This window comes from Zeus faber, assembly GCF_960531495.2.
Source record: "Zeus faber genome assembly, chromosome: 7".
Taxonomy (NCBI): domain Eukaryota; kingdom Metazoa; phylum Chordata; class Actinopteri; order Zeiformes; family Zeidae; genus Zeus; species Zeus faber.
The window spans coordinates 17435321-17459704 of record NC_137203.1 but is presented as its reverse complement, the minus strand read 5'-3'; the positions used below and the strand labels follow the sequence as shown (position 1 = coordinate 17459704).

The 24384-nt window shown below is 43.0% G+C and overlaps 2 protein-coding genes across 5 annotated transcripts in view; one reads left to right on the top strand and one right to left on the bottom strand.

Moving 5' to 3' along the window:
- Positions 1 to 51: 51 nt before the first annotated feature.
- Positions 52 to 21152, top strand: acacb (acetyl-CoA carboxylase beta). 4 transcript variants are annotated; one of them, XM_080003836.1, is made up of 54 exons: positions 52 to 166; positions 1587 to 2163; positions 4224 to 4356; positions 4862 to 5000; positions 5089 to 5198; positions 5303 to 5384; positions 5498 to 5596; positions 5732 to 5841; positions 5966 to 6076; positions 6189 to 6398; positions 6496 to 6666; positions 6808 to 6969; positions 7065 to 7228; positions 7513 to 7663; positions 7767 to 7870; positions 7984 to 8065; positions 8153 to 8298; positions 8557 to 8707; positions 8818 to 8952; positions 9189 to 9335; positions 9431 to 9619; positions 9766 to 9866; positions 9975 to 10063; positions 10188 to 10312; positions 10428 to 10541; positions 10714 to 10827; positions 10914 to 11003; positions 11109 to 11227; positions 11661 to 11684; positions 12253 to 12393; positions 12497 to 12596; positions 12680 to 12787; positions 12876 to 12932; positions 13674 to 13715; positions 13827 to 14042; positions 14213 to 14368; positions 14610 to 14813; positions 14972 to 15127; positions 15222 to 15344; positions 15430 to 15699; positions 15994 to 16091; positions 16233 to 16353; positions 17019 to 17129; positions 17255 to 17398; positions 17501 to 17621; positions 17701 to 17797; positions 17907 to 18003; positions 18131 to 18266; positions 18366 to 18543; positions 18626 to 18738; positions 18845 to 18999; positions 19121 to 19291; positions 19554 to 19690; positions 20326 to 21152. In XM_080003836.1, exons 2-54 carry the CDS (start codon positions 1607 to 1609, stop codon positions 20450 to 20452), a joined length of 7308 nt encoding a protein of 2435 aa, XP_079859962.1. In that variant the 5' UTR covers positions 52 to 166; positions 1587 to 1606; the 3' UTR covers positions 20453 to 21152. The 4 variants fall into 4 exon arrangements, with proteins under 4 accessions (XP_079859962.1, XP_079859963.1, XP_079859965.1 ...); XM_080003838.1 differs by lacking the exon at positions 52 to 166 and adding an exon at positions 3267 to 3334 and having other exon boundaries at positions 2142 to 2163; XM_080003837.1 differs by lacking the exon at positions 11661 to 11684.
- A 1535-nt stretch (positions 21153 to 22687) lies between these two features.
- The window catches only part of foxn4 (forkhead box N4), a gene marked incomplete at both ends in the record, with an annotated part of 4868 nt that continues 3171 nt past the window's right edge, over positions 22688 to 24384 (bottom strand). Inside the window, 6 exons of the mRNA XM_080003854.1 lie at positions 22688 to 22935; positions 23054 to 23431; positions 23566 to 23773; positions 23871 to 23967; positions 24083 to 24210; positions 24313 to 24384. The exon at positions 24313 to 24384 is cut by the window's right edge and continues 39 nt beyond it. Coding sequence (XP_079859980.1) covers positions 22688 to 22935; positions 23054 to 23431; positions 23566 to 23773; positions 23871 to 23967; positions 24083 to 24210; positions 24313 to 24384 — 1131 coding nt within the window. The remainder of the gene's footprint in view (positions 22936 to 23053; positions 23432 to 23565; positions 23774 to 23870; positions 23968 to 24082; positions 24211 to 24312) is intronic.

The following is a 24384-nucleotide window of genomic DNA, read 5'->3' as shown; positions in this document are numbered from 1 at the left end:
CCTGAGCCGCGACCGTGGACCGTGGACTGCGTGGAGGTGTCCGGTGGGTGGATTCGAATCGCGGCCAGCCAACAAAACACGGAATACTCATCGGCGCCGATGCTTGCCTGCTTTTAGGGAGGCGTCTCGAGGATTGTTGCGCGACATAAGTTGTTGGGACGAGCTGGTCAGTGTCGCTTTCGTGCATCGCTACCGGTCGTTAGCAAGTAGCACGCTGTTGTGTTTCTCTCCGTCGTGCGTGAACACGAGCGACATTATGAGTTAAATGGTTCAATTTAAGAGCCTGAATGTGATAGCAACCAGAACATGATGCTATGATGCCAACACTATATATATATGTATAAAATTCAAGTTGAAGCAGTGGAGTTGTATACTTTACTATACTTAGTCGAACCAGGTCTTGGTTATTGGGTCATTTCCATTTTCCGATGCAATTAGTTCGGATGAAACAGTTTATAAACGGCTTTAATGAATTAGGGAACAGGTGGCCTCTCATTTTCAGTTATTAAAAAAATATTCTTTTGTAAAATCCGTACTAACCCTTCGTAAATAGAACAAGACACTATTTACCATATTAAAGATATAATTTGTTTTGCGTGTTTACAGTTTCTGTAGCACTAAGCTAGCTGAAGTTCGCAGCCCAATTTAGACCAGTGGGTCAGTCGGCGTTTGGAGAGGCTGACACCCGACAAAGGTGTAGTCAAAGTATTTCACAACAGTACTAGTACTACTTTCAATACTACAATACTTTCAATAAAAAAAACCCATTTGTGGTTCGCTTGTCTACAAAAGAGTCGATCCCGCTTCACCCCCTCACTGGTCACGCTGCAGGTCAAACGGCACCAGAGTAGATGCGTGTCGGCCTTGGGGTCCAGTGACCTCAGTTGGTCGTTTTTGTGTACATGGTTTTCATGTCCGTCTGTGTGCTGTTCTGCACTGGATTTATATCGTCAGCTTTTTATGTGTAACGCCCGTACACAGCACTTCTTAACTCCATTCCTTCCCTGTTGACCTTTATCCCACATGGCACGACATGGCTGCCACAGATAGGCTATTCTGCCATTGATTTGAAGACACAGCCTTATTTGTAAATGTACTGAGGGCATTGCGGTTTTGACTCTTATTTTTTTTAAACTTGGAATAAGATTCAAATTGCTTCACTTAATTAATGGATTTTGTGCTCTCCGTGTGGAACAGGCATGCTTGTTTTCCTGCTTAAAGTAAGAACACTCTGTTTGCATATGGCCTTGCCAAGAGGGATAGTTGTGTCTGCATGTGTAACTTCCCATCATATCACATTGGGTCAGATTACCAAGCGTGCCCTGTCCAGAGAGGGTATTAGACTCCCGATCAAAAGTTCAGGGAAAGCTCCTTTTAGATTCAAGATTCAAGAGGTTATTTGTCACATACATATACATACGGTCTAACTCTGTTGACTAGAGTTTGGAAACACATTTGTTAAGAAAAAATATTATGTGCTCAGCAATTTCTTGATCTATCACGTTCAGCTTGGCATACGTTATTGTTATGCATAATGCAATTGATATGCTAATGGTTGTTGTTTTATTTTATTTTTTAAATTGCAGTCTCAAGAGGATGTCTGCGAATGCTCCCACTGGTACTTTTAGGATTGAGCCTGTTAATATTATTGCTACTATGGAGGGTTAATACCAAGGCCGTAGCAATGCCTGACAAGGGAAAAGAGTCTCCAAATCGCTGTGACCTCCCTGTTGCACCCGAGGAGTCACCGCATGCTCACGCCCCTGTTCCAGATGAACATTCCCCATCGCCATCTCCAGCTACCTCCACAGACCACGAGGACTCTTCCTCTCTGGCAAACTATTCAGAAACACCAGAACCAGAACTAACACTAGCAAGCGGTCGACAACCGCGGGCCTCCACCAAGGCAAAGGCGGAGCAGCCATCAGTGTCATCCGTCTCCAAGACTCCTTCACAATCAACCATGACCAAGCCCACTGCTAGGGCCCAGGCAAGAGAGCGTCTTAAGTTCATTCTGGGTGCGTCAGAAGATAATTCTTCAGATGAAGAGCCTCTGGTCTCTAAACCTCCCACCGGTACGTTGAATCAACCTGCCTCCACCGCCACCATCGTGCCCCCTCAGCAGACCGCCAGGGCAGCATCGCAGATGGCCACCGCCATGAAGTAAGCTCTTACCCAACTTCTTTTACTAACATTAACCTATCTTTAAAAATATAAATCCATCATGAGAGAATTTTCTTGCATGCTAGACAGACACGTTCAGAATAGCAGCTGTGGCTAAAATAGAGAAGCACAACGCTGAGTATTGGTTTGGTTGAGATGGGGTTCTGTTTCAGTGTCTTGTTTGTCAATACTTTATTATGAGGCAGTCCAAACGCAAAGCACCGTTGTCATAGTGCACCAGTGTGTTCTGTCTCCCTGTGATCACCTGACTGCAGCATGCTGGCCTATGTTATTGTCGCATGCCATCCACCCCTGCACTATTAATGGAACTAATGCTTCTGCTTGTGACTTTGGGAAGGACGTATGTGGTGACTTCAATATAGTCAAATGACTGGTGGACAACCACTAGTCTGAAGACATTCAAACCATATTTCCTTTTACTATGGTGTAATGTGCAGATCCAGTGTTGATACAGGGAAATACTGTTCCCTGTATTTACTCATAGGAGCATTATATGGATTGTTTAGGATACTTGTTGGATGTGTTTAACAAAAGACATTCGGTCCAAATAGTCTGAATGGATAAGGGGTGATTCTTCTTTTATGTGCATGTGGATGGCATTTAGAAACGTTTAATGGAGGAGGATGAGATGAGACATTCTTATGAAATGTCTCCTTCCATGTCCCAGCCTTTTTTGAGCAGGAATTTTACTCAGCAGTAACAGATTCAGACTTGAACCTGAAGCTGTGACAAAATTTTGTAAATGTGTTTGGAAATGAGCTTGTGAAGTCTTTGGTCAAATCTCAAAAAAACATTTATTTTTTTTATTGGTAATTGCAATTATTGGCTATATAACTACTTTTTGTTTGTTTTTGTTTGTTTGCTCGTTTATGTTGCCTCAGAGCCACCATGTGTGCATGTCAATGACACTGATTTCCTTTGTCATGGGGAATGGGTGTGCTTTACCTTCATAGGGGTCTGAGTGAAGGATATTCTGCTGCACGTATGGGAGGGGAGGGGTAACAGAGCAGCCAGTCGGAGTGCTGGGTGGATGTCTGTTTGTTTTAATCTGAGATATTACCTTTTCATTTCATACAAAAAAGTACTAGAGTGCATATTATTATGCAATGGAGGGAGAAGGGAATCTCAACTGGTTTCAGCGTCTCAAAAGGTTAGTGTCGTGTAAAACCATGATAAACTTCGATTCTGACTTGAAAAGCTTGACGTGTTTATTTTGTACTTAGTCCTAATGGTTTATGTTAGATAGAAATAATGCAGAGGTGTTGGGAACTTTATTAATTTAAATCAATGCATGTTTCAAATGTCGCTGTTATGTAACAGTGCAGATTGTGTCGGGACATGTGCAGGGTTGAGGGAAATTAAAAAAAAAACAACAAGCCTCCAACAATCTGCTCTGCGCAGAGGAGAGATAGGAGCAGATTCTAAGACAAGCAAAACTTTATGGGCAACAGTCTGGAAAAACTTATCGCAAGAAGTTGGCTCACTCTTTAGGTGCTGCAACAGTTATGTCTAAAGTTCATGTCATCTGAGATAGCTCAATGTGCATTCCCTGTCTGTAGCGTAACACAAATCAAAATGTGTAGTTTTTAATTTTTTAAATAAGCTCGGGTCATGGTAATGTCATAGTGATTGTCTCGGCAGAACAGAAAGGTACACCTGCTAATACTGGTACTGGGTTAACAGTATCTTGAATTAGATCCAAGATGTTTAATTAGTTGCCTGCTCTGATTTAACTTTTGTTGTGCTTTTGTTTAGTGTTGCTTCAACTGTAACCTTTAAGTCGACCACTGAAAGGAGTCATTGTTGTACCTTTTTGTTTGTTTAATGATAATGTTTTTGTTCCTATAGCGGACTCCACAAGTAGCAGAATGTTTTTTGTAGAAAGAGGAGAGTGTGGGTTCGGCTTTTCCCAGGGTATCGTAAGAGACGATTCAGCGATGTCATATAGATATGATCTGGAATCATGAACGATGACCGCATGTACTCACTGCGTTATCACGTTAGTCTGTATTTTTCTAGCCATTGCTTTTGTGTTTCAGGCCTAGCATGTCTGGCCTTCACCTGGTGAAGAAAGGGCAAGAACTCAGAAAAATGGATCTTCAAAGGGACTTCACGGTGGCCTCTCCTGCAGAGTTTGTCACCCGCTTCGGTGGCAACCGTGTTGTTGACAAAGTAAGTGACTTTTGACTTCCTGCAATTGTTAAATTGTAACTATAATCCTGGCTCCAAAGATGGTGCCGGAATTAGGGCTGAACAAATAATCAAATTCTCTCTTCATTCACTCAATTCACTCTTCCAGAATAATGTTTCTGTTTGTTTTATTATTTACGTATTTAATGAGCATAAAGCTGTCCCAAAGCAACATTTTTATAAAAAATTATACATTTCTGCTGAAACACTGCATATTTTTTGAATGTTTGAATGTTGAATGTTTTTTCTTTTTACAATTCAATAAATATTCAAAATAAAGATATATTATTCATCTCATTTCATACGTCAATATTCATTTCATTCCATCATAACACATTGTGTTTTGTGAATAATACAGAATATGAGGAACTTAAAAAAAAAATGCATACTAAATTGCAATATTGGTCTAAAAAATAGCAATCCGATTATTTTCCCAAATCGTTCAGCCCTAGCCCAAATCCAAATCCTTTATTGTTTTTTGTTGCAGGTGCTGATCGCTAACAATGGTATAGCAGCAGTCAAATGTATGCGTTCTATCCGTCGTTGGTCCTACGAGATGTTCCGGAATGAGAGAATGATCCGTTTTGTGGTAATGGTCACACCTGAAGACCTGAAAGCTAATGCAGGTTATTATGAGCTTGATACGCATTGTTTATCACTCAACAGTTATCTAGGTAAAAATCAAGTGCTATATGTTGTTCTTTCTTCATTTAGAGTACATCAAAATGGCCGACCATTATGTACCTGTTCCTGGGGGGGCCAACAATAACAACTACGCTAATGTAGAGTTGATTGTGGACATTGCCAAAAGAATCCCCGTGCAGGTACTGTTCATCATGATTCATCTGGCATCACAGCAGTGCCATTGGATAGAAGCAATGTGGAGGCTGTTTATGTTTACTTTGTCTGTGTTTATTCCTATTGACAGGCTGTGTGGGCTGGATGGGGTCATGCCTCAGAAAACCCCAAACTGCCTGAGCTGTTGGACAAGGCAGGGATTTCATTCTTAGGTAACGGTTCATTTTGAAAGTGTAGAACCTTTCCATTCAATGTCGTTTTTCATTTTATTTACCCAGTCCATATCATTTGTTATGTACGGTGACATTGGTTTCCTTGTTCTCAGGTCCGTCCAGTAAGGCCATGTGGGCCCTGGGAGACAAGGTGGCTTCCTCCATTGTGGCCCAGAGTGCTGGCATTCCTACGCTGCCCTGGAGTGGATCAGGTGCTGCAATGCTCCCTTCATTGTCTCGTTGACATTTATATTTTATTCTTAAAACACATCCCACCATCTCTGCTTGAATATTATTAGACTCCCTGAGCCTTTCCGTATTGAAATGATGCCCTGTTCTTGCGGCAGGTCTGAGGATTGATTGGAAAGACGAGGACCAAAGGCTGGGTAATGTCATCAGTGTTCCTTCAGAGATCTATGAACAAGGGTGCGTGCGGGACATAGACGACGGGTTGGCAGTAAGCATCATCATCATCATCAACAGCGACAAATGTCCCCGTGTTTAAGCATTCTATATTTAACCCTCTGTAACTACTTTTCTCTTTGCGTAAAAGTTATATTCCTTCTGCGTTCTACTCGTAGGGAGCGGAGAGGATCGGTTATCCCATCGTCATCAAAGCCTCGGAGGGTGGCGGCGGGAAGGGTATTCGCAAGGTGGAGACCTCTGAGGACTTTCCCAACTTATTCCGACAGGTGTGTTTACTGAAATGTTAAGTACAATTCTTTGTTTCGGTGCAATGCCTTCTGTCCAGTCTGTATCGAAGCTGAAACCGCGAGTAGCCTTGTACTTACATTGTGCATGCAGGTTCAGGCAGAGGTTCCTGGCTCGCCCATCTTCATCATGCAGCTGGCCCAGCATGCCCGGCACCTAGAAGTCCAGATCCTGGCCGACGAGTATGGCAATGCAATCTCCCTGTTTGGAAGAGACTGCTCCATCCAGAGGAGGCACCAGAAGATCATTGAAGAGGCTCCCGCCACCATAGCGGCTCCCTCAACGTTTGAGCAAATGGAGCAAGTGAGATGTTTTAACAAACTGTATTTGGACAACCTTACCTTATTGTTTTCACATGTTTCATATTTCATCTGTGAGATATCCCCTTCCTCTGTGCTAGTATGCCGTCCGGCTGGCCAAGATGGTGGGCTATGTGAGTGCAGGGACGGTGGAGTACCTCTTCTCAGAGGACGGGAGCTTCAATTTTCTGGAGCTTAATCCTCGTCTTCAGGTTGAACATCCCTGTACGGAGATGATTGCAGATGTCAACCTGCCGGCTGCCCAGCTTCAGGTAAACTCCTAAGCACACAGTGTCTACAAGATCTGCCTGGTAGCCATAGATTGAGAAGGCTGACCTTCTCAAAGGGAATTGTATTTCAATTTTATTTGGATCCTAGTCTACCAACTTTAACTTCCATTTCACCTTTGATAGATTGCGATGGGGATCCCGCTCCATAGGATAAAGGACATCCGCTCGCTGTATGGCGAAACGCCGTGGGGCGACTCTACCATTAACTTTGAAATGCCAGACTGCTTGCCCCCTCCTAGAGGGCACGTCATAGCTGCTCGGATCACCAGTGAGAATCCAGATGAGGTGGGACTAGTTGATACACGATTATTTTTTATTTTTTTATTTTTAATAGTTCCAGAAGTCTCCAAATTTTTACATGTTCTCCTTGCCACTTGCAGGGATTTAAGCCCAGTTCGGGGACTGTACAAGAGTTGAACTTCCGCAGCAGTAAAAATGTTTGGGGTTACTTTAGTGTAGGAGCCACCGGTGGCCTCCATGAGTTTGCAGACTCGCAGTTTGGACACTGTTTCTCCTGGGGGGAAAATCGAGAGGAGGCGATTTCGTAAGTCTCTGTCTGTCTGTCTGTTTGTCTGTCTGTCTGTCTGTCTGCAACAAGCCAGCTATGTAATTGTTAGACAGTGTGATCTGATTTCAATCATTGATTTACATTGTTACAAAACGATTAAGTGCATTAACAACTAGTTATTGTAAAACACTAATTAATTTGATTAATGCTCTCTTGACTTGGTAACATTTTTGTTAATATTGTACTATCTAGTATTTATCATTAAAACAGGCTGAATGTGAGCTATTTGTTTAGTTTTCATGTTTTATGTGTTGGTCCAGGAACATGGTTGTCGCTATGAAAGAGCTGTGCATCAGAGGAGACTTCAGGACGACAGTGGAATATCTCATTAAGCTGCTGGAGACGGAGAGCTTCAGGAATAACGACATTGATACTGGCTGGCTGGACCATCTCATTGCAGAGAAAGTGCAGGTATAGTGTGTCGACACAAAACGTCAGGCCCTAAGTCATTGCATAGCTCCAGGTAAGCTTTGGACAAATTATCTTAGTGTTTTGGGTTTGTGCAATCCTCCAGGCAGAAAGACCAGACACCATGTTGGGCATCGTCTGTGGGGCTTTACATGTTGCTGACACCAACTTCAGAAAAAGCATGACAGACTTCCTTCATTCACTGGAGAGGTCAGTCGTGATACTCCTCTCATTGATATTCTTCTACAAATCTGGTGCATTATACAGTATTTATATATTTTACTTTATTTTATATAAATGATGTGTGATCTATCATTTCCTAGAGGTCAGGTGCTGCCTGCAGCTAGTTTGCTGAACTCTGTCAATGTGGACCTGATTTATGAAGGAATCAAGTTCTGCCTCACGGTACCTGGGTCTCTTCCTTGACCTTGCCTGCTTCATTCAGCGTCTCTCACCCCACCTCCCATAAATAACCTCTGCACTCTCTGTCAGGTGGCCCGCCAGTCCCCGACGACGTATGTCCTCATCATGAACGGCTTGGACATCGAGATAGACGTCCACAGGCTGAGCGACGGGGGCCTCCTGCTCTCTTACGACGGCTGCAGCCACACCACCTACATGAAGGAGGAAGTGGATAGGTATTATGTAATGATGTATAATCTAAATGTATGTCCTTGACCATCGCTGGGGTTAAGAATCATAACGATCCACCACGCAAACAAATCAATTGCTGTACTCCACTTCTGCATCCTACGGTAACATCAGAATTGTGTTCTGTGACTATAACATTATAATTGGACAGCTGGATAGAACTTTATTTCAGGAACAAAACAGTTACCCCTGCAACACTGGATTCCTATTTGTGTTTATGTATTTTTTTATACATGATCTCAAAGCTACCGTATTACCGTTGGCAACAAGACCTGCGTGTTTGAGAAGGAGAAAGACCCCACGGTGCTGCGGTCGCCCTCTGCTGGTAAACTGCTGAAGTATTTGGTTGAGGAGGGAGGACATGTCTTTGCAGGACACCCCTATGGCGAGATTGAGGTGAGTACAAACTTTGCTTTGTTGTTGATTCTTGCATTCTGTGTATACATTTTTTTTGTGTGCTTTTTAAAAATTTTTAATTTTTTAAGTGCTTTCTGTTGTGGAATCAGGTGATGAAGATGGTGATGACTCTCACAGCACAGGAGTCTGGCTGTCTCCACTTTGTAAAGAGACCCGGAGCGGTTCTGGTGCCGGGCTGCGTGGTCGCCCGTATGGACCTGGATGACCCCAGCAGTGTTCATAAGGTTAAACTGGCACAGTTTCACAAACCTTTAAACTGTTAATTTCATTTGGATTTCAGTTGTGTCTGAGCCTGAAACTATATTGATTGTTAGATGATGTTGGTTAGCTCAGAACATTATCTGTTGAGTCAAACACTCTACCAGTTGTCCCCAATTCCACTAAGGTTCTTCTGCTCTTCATTATTCACAGCAAATAATCCCGATCAGCCATATCCTTCTTGTTTTGTCTCCTGCCATAGGTGGAACTCAACACGGCTTCGCTGCCGCCTCAGCAGCCCTTGCCCATTGTGGGGGAGAAGCTTCACCAGGTCTTCCACAGTGTGCTGGAAAACCTGGTCAAAGTCATGGATGGGTACTGCCTGGCAGAGCCTTACTTTAGCAACAAGGTACCTGATAGGCCTCTGTCTACAGCAGCTTCTGTAATAGACGTGCCCCTCTTCGTCCAGAAAACTCTGCTGTGAACTTCCGTTTGCTTCTTTAGTTGAAGCGGTGGGTTTGCACCCTGATGAAGACGCTGAGGGACCCCTCTCTGCCGCTGTTGGAACTTCAGGACATCATGACCAGTGTGGCGGGGCGGATCCCCCCTGGGGTAGACAAGGCCATCCGTAAAGTCATGGCCCAATACGCGAGCAACATCACGTCAGTGCTCTGCCAATTCCCCAGCCAAAGGGTGAGGGCTTCACAGCAGTCAGGGGTCAATTTACAGGGGCTTCTTTATTATTATTATTATTTTTTTTACAAGCCTAATAATACAGATATGCTTTCATTTTTTATTGCACAACAAACTATGCTGACTCAGAGTTTTCTCTTTTCCAGATCGCCAATATTCTTGACAGCCATGCTGCTACTTTGCAAAGGAAAGCAGACAGAGAGGTCTTCTTCATGAATACTCAGAGTATTGTGCAGCTGGTGCAGAGGTGATTTTTCTTATTCTTTTCTTTCTTTGCTTTCAAGCAGTGATACATTAGATTTGGAATTGGAACGCTTACTACTGCACTGATCACAGATCACTGATTGTGTCCCAGATACCGTAGTGGAATCCGAGGATATATGAAGTCTGTGGTGATGGACCTGCTGAAGCACTACCTGGAGGTGGAGATGCAGTTTCAGCAAGGTGACCACACTTCATATCAAGACCACTTGATGCTTAAAATTCAATAACCCCACCACCACCACCTTTGACAGCAATATACAGTATTGTGCAAGATAGAATATTAAACTGCTTCTTTTCAAACCAGCTCACTATGACAAGTGTGTTATCAACCTGAGGGAGCAGTACAAGCCGGACATGACTCCCGTGCTTGAGTACATCTTCTCTCATGCTCAGGTGTCCAAGAAGAACATCCTCGTCACAATGCTCATTGTAAGACTTCCCTGACATTATTACAAAAATGTTGTACCTTTTCATTGTACTTTCTACGGTTCTTATAGGATTAAACATCTTGATATGAAGTGTGGTATTTTGGGGGCATGTGTAGGACCAGCTTTGTGGAAGGGATCCAACGTTAGCAGATGAGCTGATGGTCATCCTGAACGAGTTCACCAAGCTGAGCAAGATGGAGAACTCCAAGGTGGCGCTACGAGCCAGACAGGTATAATGAGCGAATGAATGACTACTCTCCGATAGTGGGGTATATATTCAACCATTGTTAACTAGTTCTTTTAATATATATATATATATATATATATATATATATATATTCACCACTTTGAGTATTCCATATTAATTACTTATTAAAAACTGAATTCTTAAATCATTTCCAGGTGTTAATAGCCTCCCACTTACCATCCTACGAGCTAAGAAACAACCAGGTGGAGTCCATCTTCCTTTCAGCCATCGATATGTACGGTCACCAGTTCTGCCCAGAGAACCTCAAGGTGGGACCTGTTTGCGAAACAGTCAAGCAAATTAAAAATAATTGCTTAAAGGATCTTGTGGATGATTTTGTTCTTATTTCCGACAGAAACTCATCCTCTCGGAAACCTCCATTTTCGACGTCTTGCCCAACTTTTTCTACCACTCCAATCAAGTTGTCTGCATGGCTGCCTTGGAAGTATGCAACGATAATTCGAGGCAGAAATGTCAATTTATATGTTTTGTAAAGTAAGAAAAGGGACTTGGTTATATTTTCTGACTGTGCTCTCTGTCGTGCCTGCAGGTGTACGTGCGCAGGGCTTACATCGCCTACGAGCTTAACAGTCTGCAGCATCACCAGCTACAGGACAGGACGTGCGCTGTCGACTTCCAGTTCATGTTGCCATCTTCCCACCCCAACAGGTAGCAAGCTGCTCATACACAACCATGTCGGAAACATTCTTAAGTCAAATTATCTGACTTCCCAGGTATTTCAGTTCTATTATATGTCTATGTTTATGGATATTTTGCGTTGACTGTGTGCCGTGTCAAATCCAATCCGTCACATATTGCCTTACCACATATAACTTGGCGTCAGTCTCTGTCGAGGCCTCTAGTATCTGTGTATGGCAAAACTGGCACTAAAAGGAAATGCTTACTTCATCAGTTTAACATCGCAAGTTCAAAGCAGTCTATACTTATGGCTGGAATTACTTACGGCTAATTTTGAATGCAGAATAGTTTTCACCCACATCATGTGTAGCGCTTTAATCCATTAATAATATGCATAGATCGAGATAGAGGTTTCATTTGATAATCCACTGCTAATATTCACCTGTCAATGATCTTATTTCAGAGGGAGCATCCCTACTCTCAACAGGTAGAGTAAAGCTCCTCCCTGCAGCCAAACCATCTTGTCTGTATCTGTCTCACAGCAATGCATGCTGGATGCAATGTGTTGCCTACCTCCTCTTTTCATTAGGACTCCTATAGCAAGGTCCACCCTAGTTTATCTTTTTCTGCTTTCTGAACTTATCCAACATTAAGGAACTTTTGAGAGGTCCATCTTTTATTCCTGCCATGCACCTCTTAAATGCTTGAAGCCTGATGTTTTGGTAGTTGCAGCTGAATGTGGAGCCTGAATTCCTTAGCTTCATATTTTGATCCATGCATTGTCCCACAATGCTGAATCAAAGATAATGTAACTATTGTTAATGATTCCTGCATCACCCATTTATGACTTCATTCAAATAAAATTACATCTTAATTGGCAAGAGTATTACTGTAGGTTACATTGCTTTTAATGATATGAAAATTTGTCCTGATGACTATTCATGGCAGTTGTTCTTTTATTTATTTTTTCTGGTAAAGCAAACATTCTATTCTCTTTCTTCTCATAATTTGGTGATCTAACTTCACACCCTGGATGCTTGTGCTTCCCCTCCCAGGGTGGCCGTCCCAATCAGTAACTCCAGCCAGTTTGAGATGAGGCGGCAGGGCAGCGAGCTCTTCCTTGAGGGTGCACTGTCACCTCCTTGCCAGCGCATGGGTGCAATGGTGGCTTTCCAGTGTTTTGATGACTTCAAAAAGTAACAAGTTGATTACGTTTTAAAACAAAATTTACATGTCGATTTGGGTATAAGTGGTAAATCCATGCGGTGGATGTTGACATTGCACTCATGTGTTTTACAGGAATTGTGATGACATCCTCTCCAACTTTGCCGACACCTTTTTGGAGAGCCCTTTGTTCTCAGAGGCCTGCTCCAGTGTCTATGATGAGGAAAACTGCAAGGTCAGTGTGGTGGGTGATGGGCACCACTCGCTAGCTCCCGTTATAGGGGATTTTCTCCCTGAGCTCTCCACTTTTGTCTGCAGAACATGAGAGAGAATCCGATCCACATTATCAACGTGTCCATCAAATCAGCAGACACGGAAGATGACGACGCCATAGTCACAGAGCTCACAGCCTACACCCAGTCAAAGGTCGGTTCTAGAGCCTCACATTAATTTAGCACACCTCAATTACTGCTTGCCAGTAGTTGACATGTAAAAATACTGTTTCTTTCAACAGAAATCACTTCTCTTTGAGTATGGCATCAGGAGGATCACATTTTTGATCGCACAGAAGGTACCATTTCACGGAGAAATATTTTGAGCAGGTGCACTGTTTTTCAAATGCTCTCGCATTAAGTCCCCTAAACCGGATCATGCTTATAAAATTTTTATTTAGAAACAATGTCCCGATGTTTAGAAATGAATGAAAATGCACACTGTTTTGTATTAGATGTATGAATGATGGCTTAATTTAGGTGTGGATTCTGTGTGGGTTACAACCTGGTGTAGACTGGCCTTCAGCCAAACATGGCTGCAAATAGTTTACCTGCGGATGAGTGATGACATCAGAAGGCAGCGATTGATTGATAGGTACTGTATGCTCTTGCAGGAACAACAATAGTGATGTCTATCTAGGAGCTTATCCTACTTTGCCAAATCATGGCATACTTCCAAACAGTAATCTGGTATAAATGCTCCAAACATTATTAAAGTTAAATGTGCTTATTTTTCAATTAAACATTGAATATTTAAACTCTGGATCACTCATCTCTCCGCTTGCATACTCTCAGTTGATGCATTGCATGCTGTAGTTACAACTTTGTTTTATTTTTGATGACGTTTGTCTAAAATATTTCCCTTTGTAATTAAATGTCAAATCATTGTATTATTTTAAGTCCTGAATCACCAGTTAAATTACATTCACCTACACAGGCTGACCACACTCACTTTTTAATCAAGTGGCAAATCAGATATACTTTAGCAGGTACACACATTAAGTAGAAGTGATACTACTTCTTCTCTTTCATTACAACAGAGAGAATTCCCCAAGTTCTTCACATTTAGAGCCAGAGATGGGGTAAGATTTCCTTTTTACATAAAACATTATTTTTGATCTCAAGAATAACATTTACATCATGTGGGTGGAGACTCGTATTGTACCCCCGGCTCTGTCTGTTCCCCCCTTTAGTTCCAGGAGGACCGTATCTATCGGCATCTGGAGCCGGCTCTGGCCTTCCAGCTGGAGCTCAACCGCATGAGGAACTTTGACCTGAGGGCTGTTCCTTGTGCCAATCACAAGATGCATCTGTATCTGGGCGCTGCTCGCGTTCAAGAGGGAACAGAAGTTACCGACTATCGCTTTTTCATCCGAGCCATCATACGCCACTCAGACCTCGTCACAAAGGTCAGGACACGCAAAGGACATGAGATGAGGCCTCTTTTATTACATTATTATTATGATTATTATTATTATTATTATTATTTGTTTTTACTTTTTTTTCATTACATATTACATTTCTAAAATCAATTCGATGGTGTACAGTCAGTCGAAATGTACATGTCTTCATCTCTCAGGAAGCTTCCTTTGAGTACCTCCAAAATGAGGGAGAACGACTCCTGTTGGAGGCCATGGATGAACTTGAGGTGGCGTTCAGCAACACCAACGTCCGCACAGACTGCAACCACATCTTCCTCAACTTTGTTCCCACGGTCATTATGGATCCATCCAAAGTTAGTTTCCCACTCCATTTCATTTTATTTAATGTAGCTGCAACAGTTGATTTTATGATGAACTATCAATTTGATTATTGGGTGACTGCGATCTGCAGCAAAGATTTATGACCAGCCCAGGCCTAATTGGAACTTTTCCTTTTTGTCGCTGTAATTTTCCTTGTTAAGGCGACTTACGATGATAATCTATTTATTAACTTCAGCTTATCTCTGAACATCAATTTGTCCCTTTGTCCCTCAGATAGAGGAGTCTGTGCGCTCCATGGTGATGCGTTACGGCAGCCGGCTGTGGAAGCTGCGGGTCCTGCAGGCTGAACTGAAGATCAACATTCGCCTGACACCCACAGGAAACGCTATACCCATTCGCCTCTTTCTCACCAATGAGTCCGGCTATTACTTGGACATCAGCCTGTACAAGGAGCTCATCGATCCATGCTCTGCACAGGTAAAGACAGTGAACAGAAAGTCCACCGCAAGCAGCTTTGATTAGTTGTTCTTCGAGTCGCGCTCCATTTTGCCTTTCTTATATAACAGCATTGCAGAAGTGGCTGAATATTATTTGCAGCTTCAACAGAGCAGCATGTGCCCTTTCCGTCCATTCAGATCATGTTCCAGTCCTACGGGGACAAGCAGGGTCCCCTTCATGGCATGCTGATCAACACCCCCTACGTGACCAAAGACCTGCTGCAGGCCAAGCGCTTCCAAGCTCAGACTCTGGGCACCACCTACGTCTACGACTTCCCCGAGATGTTCAGACAGGTAGTGCGCCCGCTCCCCGAATGGAAAAACACCATTTTGTCTCGTCCAGTGTGTCTGTGCTGTCTGATTATTCACTCGACATGCTCTTCTCTAGGCTCTATTCAAGCTGTGGGGGCCCGGCGAGACATATCCCAAAGACGTGCTGATGTGCACAGAGCTGGTTCTGGACTCTCAAGGCGGCCTGGCGCAAATGAACCGCCTTCCTGGAGACAATGATGTAGGGTGTGAAAGACTCATAAACTCAAAATATTCAGACCTTCAGTTAAATACTTTTTATGACCGTACATCTCGGTCTTCACCAGGTGGGAATGGTGGCCTTTCGAATGAAGATGAAGACCCCGGAGTACCCGGCGGGACGTGACATCATCGTCATCTGTAACGACATCACCCACATGATCGGCTCATTTGGGCCCGAGGAGGATGAGCTGTTCCTTCGGGCGTCGGAACTGGCTCGGGCTGAGGGCATCCCCCGCATCTACATCGCAGCCAATAGTGGAGCTCGCATTGGCCTGGCCGAGGAGATCCGCCACATGTTCCAGGTCGCCTGGATTGACCCAGAGGACCCCTACAAGGTGAAGGAAGGGACCTTTCCCCCCCTGGTTGCTAGCAGACTGCAGGGCTCGTTGCACATTCCCCTCACACTGTCCTCAGATAGAATCAAGCCATTACTTACACTGAAAGGGACCCACGTTCAACCTTGGTGTGGACAGACCTCCTCAACCTTTGTTGTGCTCTATTTAAATAGAATTCCAATGCTAATTATCCAAACACTTTGATCATAGTCTGCAAACATTAAAAACTGGGGGTTGTTTGTCTCATTTGTCGGTTCCATTTTCATGCTTTTGGGTTGTTCTTTCAATCCGTAGGGTTTCAAGTATTTGTATCTGACTCCACATGATTACACCTGCATCAGCTCCACCAACGCCGTGCACTGTCACCATGTGGAGGAGGGTGGAGAGTCCAGGTAGGATGTGCCCCCCCCCCCGTTGTTTGTCTTCACGAAGAAGTGAAATCAGTGAACTCATTGGTCACGACAAGCTTTTGTCTGTAGAATGATGTTGTTTTTTTTCTCTTTGTTTCCCTTTGGTACTGTGTCACTTTTCAGGTACATCATCACTGACATTATTGGGAAAGACGAAGGCCTCGGGGTAGAAAACCTACGAGGTTCTGGCACAATTGCAGGAGAATCTTCTCAGTCCTATAATGAGATTATTACAATCAGCATGGTAAGGCTGCTGCATCTCTGGTGAATAGGGAATTGTTGGCTTTCAGGCTGGGTGATATATCAATTACAATATCGATATCCTGATATAGAATATTGTTTTATTTCATGTTGTCAATATAATATCGCACAGCCCTGTATGTCATTTATCTTACGTCTGAGTCGTTTTCTCTCACTCACACAGACCCCACTGCCTTACTGTACTGTATGTAGCATGCTGTACTGCATATTGTATCACTGTTCTGGGTTACTGCATACTGTGCTGTATTGCTGTTCTGTTTGGGGTTACTGAATTGCTGTGTCTCACTGTTGTATACTATACTGTATACACACTTTATTCACGTGCACTTTACTGCACATTTCTGTATATACAAATGGCCTTTCCCATATACATAACTCTATTCCTTTCTATTTTGTACCCCCACTTTGTATTATCTTTTTGAGTCTTATTTTATTTTTATTTTATCTCTAATATCCTATTCACTCACTGCATTATGTTTTGGGAATCAGTTAATTAGCTAGGTAGAAATTAGGTTAGCTATTATGTTCGGTTTAGTTACTACTGTGCATAATCTCCAGGTGCGTTGCAAAGACATTTCACTGCATATATGTATGAACGTATGTATATGTATGTGGTGAATAAACCTGTTGAATCTTGAATCCTTCAAGGTGACATGCCGTGCTATCGGGATCGGTGCCTACCTGGTTCGCCTGGGACAGAGGGTCATCCAGGTGGAAAACTCCCACATCATCCTGACCGGAGCTGGGGCTCTCAACAAGGTGTGCAAAAAAAGTTTTCATCTTTTACTTTCACTTTGATCAGAGGAAAATTCATTTATCACCCAGTCATAATTAAAGAACCACCGAGACACAGTGATGATTCAATTTGCCTTTTTTCTGGCAAGGTTCTTGGGAGGGAGGTCTACACCTCCAACAACCAGCTGGGAGGCGTCCAGATCATGCACAACAACGGCGTCACTCACACCACCGTGCCGGACGATTTTGAGGGCGTCTTCACTATTCTGCAGTGGCTTTCCTACATGCCAAAGGTGCACTTTACAATCGCACATTCAATGCTCAGGGTTTGATTTTACGCACCATTTCACCACCGCAGCAGATCTGTAACCGCGGTTGTAATTCTCGTGCTACAGAACAGGTCTTCCCCCGTGCCTGTGATAACCCCCAAGGATGCAGTCGACAGAGAGATAGAGTTCACCCCGACGAAAGCCCCCTATGATCCCCGCTGGATGCTGGCGGGGAGGCCCCACCCCAGTGAGTGGCTGGACACTATTTTATACCTGATGCGGAGAGTTGATTACTTTACTGTTATTTATCTGTATTTTACTTTTAGCTGTGAAGGGGTCATGGCAGAGCGGATTCTTTGACCATGGCTCTTTCATGGAGATAATGGGCTCCTGGGCTCAGACAGTGGTGGTGGGTAGAGCTCGGTAAGTCCATTTAAACACGTTGTACACACTGGCAGAACGTGATTACTTAATTATCCAGACATACCAATCGTTTAAAAAAAACAAAAACTGTTGATGTGAAATACTGCAGGTTAGGAGGAATTCCCCTCGGCGTTATTGCGGTGGAAACCCGCACTGTGGAGCTGACTGTCCCAGCAGATCCAGCCAACCTGGACTCGGAAGCCAAAGTTAGTAACTCTTCACCTTGCTCCTCATCGCCTTAAGGCCAAGAGACCATAATGAATACATTTTCTATAGAGAACTTTAAGATCTCTCCCTATTTTTATTTTTATTTTTTTTATACGTGTCTTCCAGTTTCTGCAACAGGCCGGCCAAGTATGGTTTCCAGACTCAGCCTTCAAAACAGCTCAAGCCATTTGTGACTTCAACCGTGAACGTCTCCCTCTCATGGTTTTCGCCAACTGGAGAGGCTTTTCTGGGGGGATGAAGGGTAGGGGACGAACGCTAATGAAAAAGATACAGTTAAAGCCTTACTGTGCATTTTGAGCATTTCGTAACCGCCTTTCTTCTCTCCCATTTCCTCTCACAGATATGTATGATCAAATCCTGAAGTTTGGGGCTTTTATTGTGGATGGACTGCGAGAGTTCCACCAGCCAGTGCTGGTCTACATCCCACCTCACGCCGAGCTGAGAGGGGGGTCCTGGGTGGTGATCGACCCCACCATCAACCCCCTGTGCATGGAGCTTTACGCAGACAGGGAAAGCAGGTATGTTCTAAGCTGATGTTTATGTTTTCCCTGGTACTCTGATGCGCAGGCTCTCTCAGTGTCATTTTCTTGCTTGCTACAGAGGCGGCGTGTTGGAGGCAGAAGGCACCGTAGAGATCAAGTTCAGGAGGAAGGATCTGTTGAAAACCATGAGAAGGCTCGATTCAGTTTATGCCAGCCTGACTCAGCAACTTGGTAAATCAATGACTCTTCTGATGGCGCCATCCTTATGTAAACAAGATTGAATCTATTCAATGCGTGAATAATTTTGAAAAATTATGTCTTCTACTGTCTGGGCCAGCTGCTCCAGAGCTGACTGAAAAACAGCACAGAGAGCTGGAAACAATGCTTAAAGCGAGGGAAGAGTTCCTGTTGCCCATCTACCACCAGGTGGCAGTGCAGTTTGTGGACCTCCATGACACCCCTGGCCGGATGCAGGACAAGGGGGTCATCACTGTCAGTGTGCTCCTAAATTTTTAAAGTTTGTTCCAGCAGAGCGTATGCATCTCTTTAGAAGCAGACGTCCACATGTGGCTGTAAATATGTTTATTTCCACCGCCCGCTCTCAACTCTCTAGGACATTTTGGACTGGAAGAATGTGCGCAGCTTCTTCTACTGGCGTCTGCGGCGCCTCCTGCTGGAGCAGGTGGTGAAGTCCGATATTCTGCAGGCCAACAAGGACCTCAGTGATGGACACATGCAGTCCATGCTGAGACGCTGGTTCGTGGAAACGGAGGGGACTGTCAAGGTGGGGCGGGCGAAATGTAGCCCTGTCGCTCACATCTTGCACCACAAGAAGACTGTTAATAATAATCTGTTTGGCGTACTTTTCATAATGCGTGTCTGGATGATCCATATCCCGTCGGGTTTTGGACCCCCGTCGACCACTCATTCACGACAGCACAGAGCTGTCCTAACGAAACGGTCCAAACTGAGTGGTCCTCGGCGGAGCCTCCCGTTAAAATCCGAGGTACACAACAGGCGCTGAGCTCTGTCTGTCTGTTTTCCAGGCCTATCTGTGGGACAATAATCAAGCTGTGGTGGAGTGGCTTGAAAAGCAATTGTCCAGGGAGGATGGGACGCGGTCTGCTATCTATGAGAACATCAAGTACCTGAAAAGAGACTACACTTTGAAGCACATCCGCAGGTAAGCACACAGACATTTCACAAATATTCACAAAATATATATATAAAAATAATGACAAAGCTGGTGCCCTTTGTCTTTATTTTTATATATATCTTCCTTGCAACCTACACATACAAGCTTTTACAATGTGCAGCTTGAAAAAAATACTGTACATAACTTTATCGATCAATTTTGAATATAATGTTGAATTATTATTAATGATTATATTAAATATTACAATTTCAAATAATTCTTGAAAGTTTGTGACCTTGTGGTATTTCCCTGTGTTTCCCTTTGCCCAATGCCAAAATATTAGCTGATTTAGTTGTTGCACAACTATAGAATTTCAAATTCACTGCTCAGGAAATCAGTTAAAAGGTGCTACTGGGATTTGTTTTGGGCCAGTTATGACATTTTCATTTAAATGCAATTAATGAAAATGGCAATGAATTGAATTAAATATACCGATGAGAAAATGGCATGAAGAGATTCTTAATGCTCTTCAATCCTGCTCATTTGTTTGGATTTTATTTTTTTTCCAACATCAAGAAACGTTTTCTCACCGAAATCCCACCATTTTTACTTGTGACGTGTATTTCCTTTGCAGCATAACTATGATTCAGCCATTTTTAACTTCATTTCCTTTTGTGTCCCAGCTTGGTGCAGGCCAACCCTGACGTGGCCATGGACTGCATAATTCACATGAGCCAAAATATCACTCCATCTCAGAGAGCCAAGATCTCCCATCTGCTTACGACTATGGACAGCACCAGCAGCAACTAAAACAAGTGCTTCAGTTGGATCACGCTCTATACATGCTGTATGTGTCATCAGTGGAACTAGGCCTGCTATGTCATGGCAAGCAGGGGGAAACTACAGCTACAGCCAAAACCGTGTCTGATTCTCAGGGCAGTTATTTTAACCACGTAAAGACCGGAAGGTGCCTGCCGTGGGTAACCACATTTACCACAGTCAGTGATTATTTTCCTTTATCTGTGGTTCACTTCTAAAGATATCTTTATCCGTGTATGCCAGTCATAAAGGACAGCTGGACAGCCAGTAGACAATAAATGGAAATCACACATCAGTACAGCGGTCTTCAAATGTCATCGAGTCCAGTATGTTGGTGTCAATGTTATCACATTGTAGTGATCCTTAGGCTACATTGGTATTGTTTGAATAACATACTCAATAACTGAGGCTATTTTTGCCTCATGAATGTTGCATCAAATTGTACGCTGGAAGACATTTTACTTTCAGCTGGTGTTTAGTGAGTTAAGTTATTAAAAGTATATTTGTTAAAAAAAAACAAAAAAAAAACAACCTCGGAATTTCACTAATGCAAAATCGACTTTGTTCTAACCTTTTTTTATTTGTTTCACATTTTATTGAAGTGTTTATGATCGTTATAGCATGTTTTATTTTATTAGGTATATCATATTTAAATATATCATGATTATGAACATCATAAATATCTACTGGCTATGGATAAAAAAAAAAAAAAAAAAATATATATATATATATATATATATATATATATATATATATATATATATATATATATATATATATATATATATATATATTCTCTCAAGTATTATTTTGAAACCATTGAGAAAATCTAAACTGTTTCACTTGTCCATAAGCTAGGAAATGTGGTATTTTTTTTTTTGACCTAGTTGTAAACCTGTCCACTTAAATGGAGAAATTAGGTTTACATTTCTGCAACAAATAGTTTTTTTTATCAGTATTGCAATGAAGTGCAATTAAAGTTTAAAAGACTTCTATCAATCAGTATTTGTTACTGGTACTGTTATCCTTCTCATTTCAGTATTGATAATGACTGTATTGGTCCATCTGTTTTCGGTGCCATCGCATTTCAGCATGTGCCTGTTATGGTGAAGGTCCCTAGTGTCTGTTCATCGGGATTTGATGCTGTATTTTTTTGAACATTTCTTCCTCGCTGTTAATATTTATTTATACAGCAGTAATGATTAAGACTCAGGTTTTATAAGCAGTTGAGAGAGATCAGGGCGATTCGATAGACGGAAATGCAAAGATTTAATTTTCCAAAGGGTGGAGAGCCATTATATTTTTCTTTTGATCCAAAGATCACAATTGTGTTACCATAGCATTTTGTCTGAATGTAAGTATGTAATCACTTCTATTAACTGTGCATTACCCCTACTATGAGCTGTATGTCAATAAATGTGACTTTTTTTTTTTGTTTTGCTAAAAAAAAAACCTCCATCTTGTTTTGAAGTTGTTTTTTTCACCCATTTTTATTTTATTTGTATGTATTGGTTATTAAACATAATATACATCTGACATTCAGATATGTTAATTGCAGCATGTAAAGTGTACAATCTGGAGATTACTTTGTCAGGTATTGGCACACATTTGCAATTTGGAATAAGTGGGTAAATACAGTTCAAAGAAAGCTTTTATGCCTAGATAGCATTTTTAAAACATTCAAATATATACAGCAAACATTTGATTATATTGTCCCCTTCTCCAGTTCCCTTTAATATATATATAAATAAAACACCACAGTAATCCTGCCTATCACAATACAACATACAACAGACAGGGTGCTACAGTATGTACAGTAGGGTTTATAAACACAGAGAACTGTACAAAGGTTGGTTGACGGTGATGTGCTCATAGATCTTCCACACAGGATGTTTACACTTACTGTATACAAGCTTTAAGTCTTTGCTTGGCAAAGTCACATTTCATCTTTTTACAATAAGTGTTTCTGTTCCTTTGCCCTCTGAGTTCATTCTTAGCTGTCAATATCCATTCTCTTTGCTTTGTCATAGTTCAGGAATGAACACTTCCAGAAGTGTCCCGACTGATTTTAAGGACCTCAATGTTTGTACTATCGTTGGCACCGAGTAAACCGCACTCAGACTTTGAACTTGAGCTTTCCCTTTAAAATGTATAAATAGATGAATCGTGTAAAAATTGGGAGATTTTCTTGGTCTTGGCTCCGGCGAGATCCCCATCTTCGCAGCCCTAAAGCAGAGCGATGGGCTTGCTGTTGCTTGGCGTCCCCATGTATTGGGAAGAGAGAGCATCCAGTGAGGTGTAGGATGTGTACAGGCCTGTCACCTGCACGTCAGAGAGAGGAAGAGCTCCCCCGCTAGAGGCAGGAGGTAGGGTAGATCCCAAATCACAGTCTGAAAGGCGAAGAGGCGAGTTACTGAAGGTACCCAGAGCGTCCAGGTTAAAGCTGTCGTCTTTCATTTCCTCCCATAAGTTGCCTGCGGAGACAAACAGGTAAAACATAAATCCCTGCATAGTTTAAGGAATAAGCCGGATCACGATGAATCACATTGACGCTATTAACTACAAACCAGACGGGTCTAGCACTACACCCACCTTGAAGGGCAAAGTCCATAATGCTAGGGTCCAGTGCGTCCACCTCTGTGTTTGTGTCACCGTGGAGGCTGTAAAAATCGTGGGGCTGCTTGCCGGGATTCTGAGCAACGTCGGGGACTGTGTGCAGAGGGGGCGTCTGGGCCGGGGCGGGGGACATGGGGGCCAGGCGGGCCTGGGCCTGGAGCTGGGCCTGCAGCTGGTGGTGCTGGTGCATGGGTAAGCACTGCAGGGCCAGCGTGACTATAGGCTGCGGCTGCATCTGGGCCGAGACGGGCTGCGGGTGGCCGCCAGGACAGGTGGGCAGCCGCGTCATGCCCTGCTCGATTGCCTTGCGTCTGCAGTTCTCTGGACGGTCTGTGATCAGCTTGTCCAGCTCATCTGCAGGGGAAAAAAAAGGTATATCAGACTTGAGATAGCCATTGATCATTCTACTTTATCTTCTCATTATCTCTCCTTCATCACACATTTGTTGTGTAAAAGGCCTGAGATGTGAAACAAAATAATGGTCTAACCGGGATTGGCCATGCTGCGACGGATAGCTGGCAGGTCCTTGCGTTTCCACTTCTGCATCTCTTCCTCCATCTTGTCAATTTTGGCAGGGTTCAGTGCCCACAGACACCCCTTTCTAGATGAGCCGCTCATCTTATTCTCCACCTTCTCAAAGCATTTGTTCAAGGACAGGTTGTGTCTGACGGAGTTCTTCCATCCATCCGGTGCAGTCTGCACAGAGATGAAGTGATTAAAAAAATGGCATTCCTTACCTCAAAAATGACATCTTTAATCATTTTTGTTTTTTTTTAAAGTGATATTCCTTTACCTTGAAATAAGGAAAATGTTCCTTCATAAAGCTATAGATCTCGCTCACTGGGAGACTACCAGTTTTGCTGTTCTTCAAAGCCATGGCAATCAAACAGCTGAAAGGAAATCACCAGAGTACATTCAGAGCTCGACCAGGGCAGTGGCAGTGCACTAGCCTCAACAATTCTTTATCCACAATTTATTTTGGCCAAAAAACAGTTTAGTACATACCTATAGGAGTAGATTGGTTTAGGAAAAGACTTGGGTTGCAGTTCCTGGTTTTGGGGAGCCAGGCGAGGTTGTGTGAACAGACTTTGGTTGTTAAAGGAGACATTGCTGTACAGCCCAGAAGGGGAACACTTGGAGGAGAAGAGAGAGCGGTCAGTAACTGAACTTCAAGATTACATCGAACTAAAAAAGCTTTAAATGAATAACATGTGAGAATAGGAACAAGATAGTACCTGTTGTCCAGATTGGGTTAGAGAGTATATGTGCTGGGGTGCAGGTTGGTAGACTGAGGTAGGGCACTGATA

Bases quoted from the DNA above. Each gene is read 5' to 3' on its own strand.
- acacb (XM_080003836.1), top strand. From the start codon at position 1,607: ATGCTCCCACTGGTACTTTTAGGATTGAGCCTGTTAATATTATTGCTA. The intron at 5,199-5,302 runs GTACTGTTCATC...TCCTATTGACAG, and splicing joins CCAAAAGAATCCCCGTGCAG to GCTGTGTGGGCTGGATGGGG. The intron at 17,622-17,700 runs GTGAGTGGCTGG...TTTTACTTTTAG, and splicing joins GGCGGGGAGGCCCCACCCCA to CTGTGAAGGGGTCATGGCAG.